This window comes from Fukomys damarensis, unplaced genomic scaffold (assembly GCF_012274545.1).
Source record: "Fukomys damarensis isolate Sample0158 unplaced genomic scaffold, DMR_v1.0_HiC HiC_scaffold_23, whole genome shotgun sequence".
Classification (NCBI taxonomy): domain Eukaryota; kingdom Metazoa; phylum Chordata; class Mammalia; order Rodentia; family Bathyergidae; genus Fukomys; species Fukomys damarensis.
The window spans coordinates 45,366,815-45,372,395 of record NW_022900935.1 but is presented as its reverse complement, the minus strand read 5'-3'; the positions used below and the strand labels follow the sequence as shown (position 1 = coordinate 45,372,395).

At 58.7% G+C, this 5,581-nt stretch overlaps 1 protein-coding gene across 1 annotated transcript in view; it reads left to right on the top strand.

Moving 5' to 3' along the window:
* Positions 1 to 5,581, top strand: part of Scnn1d (sodium channel epithelial 1 subunit delta) — a 7,369-nt gene continuing 1,788 nt past the window's right edge. Inside the window, exons 1-7 of the mRNA XM_010627690.1 lie at positions 1 to 650; positions 1,585 to 1,793; positions 3,730 to 4,106; positions 4,584 to 4,791; positions 4,879 to 5,060; positions 5,264 to 5,352; positions 5,437 to 5,579. Of these exons, the coding sequence (XP_010625992.1) occupies positions 1,680 to 1,793; positions 3,730 to 4,106; positions 4,584 to 4,791; positions 4,879 to 5,060; positions 5,264 to 5,352; positions 5,437 to 5,579 (1,113 nt within the window). The 5' untranslated portion in view covers positions 1 to 650; positions 1,585 to 1,679. The remainder of the gene's footprint in view (positions 651 to 1,584; positions 1,794 to 3,729; positions 4,107 to 4,583; positions 4,792 to 4,878; positions 5,061 to 5,263; positions 5,353 to 5,436; positions 5,580 to 5,581) is intronic.

The window sequence follows — 5,581 nt, the reverse complement described above, 5'->3', positions numbered from 1 at the left end:
TCAACCTCCAAGAAAGCTGGGAATACAGGTACGTACCACCATGCTGGGCTTCCACATATAGTTATTAATGACTTCAAAGAGGACACCCCTGTGCAACCCCAGCCCACATCTCCTATTGAGGGCTGGTGGGGTCAAGGGAGGCAGGTGAGGGCCAGGCCAGAAGAGAGGAGGACATTCCAGCCTCATTGGCACTGGACAGGTACTCTGGGACCACCCCAACTCAGCAGCCCAATTGCAGGGCACAGGACATGGCCCCTTCCCTTGGGGCTTTGGCATTTCCTGGAGGGGTTTCCCTGGAGGAAGCTGAGCCAGCCCTGCATGATGCTGCCCTGTGCGCTGTGACTCAGGCTCTGTAGGGCACAGGTCATGGAGGGCAGGCCTCTGCCTCAGCTCTGCTTCCCTCCCTGGTCCCCCCACAGCACCTCATTGCCTGGATATGACTGTGCCAGCCCACAACCAACCAAGCTCCTGGGCCTCCACCTCACAGGCACAACCCCTCCAAAGGAACATGGCTTGGTGTGGGGGCCGGGACCCTGGGCCTGTGCTAAGTCTGGGGTCCAGCTCCAGCCACACCAGCTCTCCCACCCGCTGAGCCTCAGGAATGAAGAGTCACCTCAGCCTCCAGATGACTTGAGGAAACAGGCTGAGAGGTTGAGTAACTTGGGCACAGTCACACTGCCAGTGGGTGACAGAGCTGTAATTCACACCTGGTGGGGACAAGTCCAGTTCTTCCCCAGCGTAACTTCCCTTTTCACAATGTCACAAGCAGCCACTGCCTCCATCCAGAACCATGGGGCTGATGACAGCGCAGCTCCTTGGAGCTGAGGCAGGGGTGTGGGGGGGGCAGAGGGCTCTCTCCCTCATCCCAGCTGGGTCCATAGCTTTAAACCACAGTGGGTGACAAAAGCACAGAGCCTACCCTGGAGAGTGCACAAAGAGCTTGAGCCCACCCCACACCTGGGCCAGGCTGGGGTCAGGGAGGCCACTGGACCATTCTGGGGGGGTCCATAGTAGGGATGGGTGGTGGTGGGAGGTCCTAGGGGCAGGAATTTGCACCTGAGTGTGAGACTCGGACTTGGCATGTATGTGGCCATGCTGTGTGCTGGGGTCTTAGCACAAGCTGTGCTTTTAGCATGCAGTGTGTGGTCCTAGCATGTGATGTGTCATCTCAGTGTGTGGTGCCATCAGAGGAGACCTCAGTGGGGGAGCCTCACTCCCTCAGGGCACTGAGTGCCACCTGCACACCCAGGCCCCAGGATATTCTCACAATAGCACTCGTCCCCTGGCTGCCTGACTGCTCCCAGGGAACACCTGTGTTCTGGGAGTGGAGACCCCTACCTGGTGTCCCTCAGCCACACACACCTGTGGTCAGGGTGGAGGTATAAGCTGGGCAGGCAGTGGCAGACAGCTATCGCTCTAGGGTCCAGGGCATGCCAGGCTTGCTGGGAGTCTGAGACAGGATATCCAAGGGGGCCCTGGCCCAATGCAGACCTCCTTTCCCCTATGGGGCCTGCTGTCCCATACCCCAGCCAGGGACAGGGAGCTCCACCCAGTTGAGGGACCCTGCATCTCTGCCTTCCCAAGAATTTACCTCCTGGGCCCAGAGCGGGTGTGGCTACCCTGCAGCTGGGCCCTCCCTTGGCACCCGCCCCACGCTCAGCAGCAGGTCATAAAGGAGGATGTCTGGCCATATCCAGCTGTGTTACCTGCTGGAGCTGCCACTGTGTATGCTGGTCGAGCGCAACACCAGGATGAGGATGGAGCTACTTGCAGGGGAAGGCCCCAGCCTTGAGGTACCAAGGTTGCTTGGTGAAGGTTCTCTCCCTCTCAGTTCCCGAGGGTCACATGGGGCCCCCTGTGGCAATGGGGGCTTGTGGTCTCTCCTGTCTTCCTGGCCTGAAATGCAGGGCTGTACTCCATCTGGTGGTGCCCAGGGGGCAGAGCCCCCAACAACATTACAGTTTGTGGGGGCAGCCCCTGGGTGGGGCACAAGACAGTGTGTGTCCAAGTGCCAACCACCATGCAGGACACATGAGTTCGAGCCATACATGTTGGTCACACCACATGTGCACAGAGCCAGGCAGGGAAGAGAGGCTGGTGCAGTGTTATCTCTATGGGATGAGGGCAAAAGGTCTGGGCAGCTCACACAGGCTGGGCTCTGGACCCTCCTGTCACATGGCCCCCTAAGTGAAGGTTTGGTATGTGTTGGGCAGACTCCCAGCATTTGTGAGTGCACACGTGTGTGCTAGTACATGTGCTTGTGTGCACCCATGGGAGTGGCCTGGGTCCATGAGGGCAGCTCTGGTGGCCAGACCTGCCTGTGACTCAAGCTCTGTCTCAGGAGTCTGGGCCCTGGCCAATCACTGAGCAGTCCTGGGGGCTCCTGCTGCTCTTCTGAGACCCTCTCTGGATTACACTCTTCTCTGGGGCCTCTGCCTTTGCCTCCCCATAATGTGCAGCTGACAGTCCTGCCTGTGGGGCTCAGCATGACACGTAACACGTGTGAGCAGAGCCTGCACCATGCCCAGCAGCACTGGCCAGGCTACTGCAGGAAATCTGGGGGCCACAAACCTGAGAGAAGGGGCCTTGGATCAGCCACTGTGCATTCAGGATCCCCTGAAGCTGGCTGGCTTGCTCTGCCATGTGTGTCCCCAGAGCACTGATCAGCCTGCTGGACCACACTTGGTGGGCATGGGCTGACTGGGTGGCAGCAGATACCTACCCAAGGCTGGACCCTGCAGGCTACACCTGGGCACCTGAAGACTTTCTGATTCATCCCAGGATGGGGGCAGTGCAGAATATCTTTATGGATCTTGTTCACTGATTCAGAGCCTGTCAGACCCTGGGGTACCCAGGGACCCAGTTGTCCATGTTGGGAAGCTGGGTTCTGGGCATGTCCCAGGACACTGGAGCCCAGGACAAGATTGGGGGTGAGGCAGTCAATCCAGGCCCAGCAATAGTTTGATCTCCTGAGGACCCCAGGTCCCAGAGCTGGCTTGCTGGCTCCTGGGCCCACCTGTCCTGAAGCCTAAGGTCTTTCCTGAATACTTATCCAGCAAGACAATGCCCCACCCTGGGCTCTCAGTGCTGAACAATATTACCAGCTTGATTGTGCCAGTCATTTTTTTTTTTTTTTTTTTGGTACTGCGGATCAAACTCTGGACCTTGTGCTTGTGCAGCAAGCGCAGTGCCACTGAGCTAAATCCCTGGCTTGCCAGTCCCAATCAAATCAGCCACCCTGGCTGCTGGGGATTGGTGGAGGCCACTGAAACCAGGAGATAGTCTTCCCCAGAGCCCCATTCTACAGGGCCAGGCTCAGGGCCCAGAAACATAACACAGCAGCTCTTCCCATGCAGGTCACCTGGGCCTGCCCCTCCGCACAGGCCTCTGCCCCACTCTGGGGTGCCAGCCCAGATTTGCCTAGCTTCAACCCCCCTGCAAGCATCAGACCTCTGCAGTCTGCTGCCTACTGCGGAAGCTCAGCTCTGGGCCATGATAAGACATGACCGCAATGGGGGTATCCTAGGAGGAAGGGTACAGGGTTGGTCCCAAGTGGGGACCAGTCTAGGATGGGGCCTCACCTGAGTGTCCCTAGTGTGTGTAGAGACAGAGGATGGAAGGAAGCCAGGCCCCAGGTGGGGAGCCCTAGCTGGCAGGTGCAGGCTGGGCTGGGCGGGAGGAACCTGGGTGGCAGGCAGGACACTGTTAAGGTTTGCTTCTTGGATACAGGCTAGAACTATGGCCCAAGCAGCCAGCACACAGTCTGAGACCTTGGAGACTCCCCGGGGCCAGCCACCTATCCTGCCCCTGGTGCAGGGTCACAGGGAGAGGCTAGTGGAACTTCACACCTCCTTCAGGGAGCTGCTCACCTTCTTCTGCACCAACACCACCATCCACGGCACCATCCGCCTGGTCTGCTCCAGCCCAAACCGACTCAAGAAGGTGTCCTGGGGGCTGCTGCTCCTGGGCACCCTGGGGGTGCTTTACTGGCAAATTGGGTTCCTGCTGGAACAGTACTGGCGTTACCCAGTCATCATGGCAGTGTCTGTTCACTCAGAGAGCAAGCTTTTCCCATCTGTCACTCTGTGTGACATGAATCCACAAAGGTGAGGGCCTGGGGTATCAGCCTGAGGGGTGGGCTCCCCAACTCCTGGTCTCTGCAGCCTGGGAAATCTCCCTGGCCATGATCTTGGGCAAAGCCCCACTAGTCATTGATGACCCCATCTCCCCCACCCCAGTGCCTAGCCAGGACTTTTCAGAGCCACCCTGAAGGTCACAGGTGATGGGAGCCCAGGCTTGAGGGGCAGAAGCAGGCTTTCCAGAAGGGAAGGAACCATATGGGGAGAGGCTGTGAATTGCCTGGAGGACTCTGTGCCCTGGGGGCCAGACTAAGCTGGAGGTCTGATCTGAGCTCTGCAGCCTTGGAAGGCCAGGTCTAGCTCCCAATTCAGAGCCTCCTCCTATGTCTGAGGGAAGGGAATGGACACTGAGGTGCACAGTGCTGAGCGGTGGGGGATCCCGGGAGGCTCTCCAGGAATGACTAAGGTGACTGACACTGTGTCCCATGTCTGGCCCTGCCTCAGGCCCAGGTCCCTCCACCACCATCTGGAGGCACTCGATGCATTTGCCCAGGAAGCTATCTATTCACTCTACAAGTTCAACTTCAGCGAGGGCAGGGACACCCATTTGGCCAATATCCCTGGCCCCGAGCCACTATTCCAGCTGGATCGTAGGATCCGTCTGCAGCAGCTAAGGCACCTGGGCAGCCAGCACAAAGTGGGCTTCAGACTGGTGAGGAGGGGGGTCCTGGGCATGCTGCCCTGGGGAGAGGTGCTGGGGTAGTGGGGTACTGGCTGCACTGACTCTACACTCTCTCAGTGCAACAGCACTGGTGGCGACTGCTTCTACCACACCTACTCATCAGGCATGAAGGCTGCCCAAGAGTGGTACCATTTCCACTACATGGACATCCTGGGCCTGATACCCACCTCCAGGGAGGACAGCCACCAAAACCATTTTGTCTTGTCTTGTCACTACAACAGTGAGGACTGCCAGTCTCAGTGAGTGGGGCAGAGTTGGTGGGCCACTCCCTTAGCTCCACCCAGCAGAGCATGGTCCTACCTGGATCCAGTTGACCAGGTGCCAGGAGCTGGCTGCCCACAAACAGTACCCTGCAGAGATAAGGCAGGCTATGCCTCCTCAGACACGTGAGGGGGTGACAGGTGACAGGCACCTGTGGTCTGAGTGTGGCCCTGGGTTCCAGGCACTTCCGGATGTTCCACCACCCCACCCATGGCAGCTGCTACACCTTCGAGGGTGTGTTTGCCGCACAGCACCCAGGCATCACCCACAGTGAGTGCAAGCGGGCAGGAACACAGGGATGTAACTAGGGACAGGTGGGGGAGTTGGCCTCACACCTCCCCGTGGCCTCCACAGAGATCAGCCTGGTCGTCAGGAGAGAGAAGCAAGTGGGGCTCCCCCTGCTATCCACCGAGACTGACATCAAGGTCATGATTCACGGGCACAACCACACGCCCTTCCTGGAGCACCAAGGCTTTAGCCTCCGACCTGGGATTGAGAC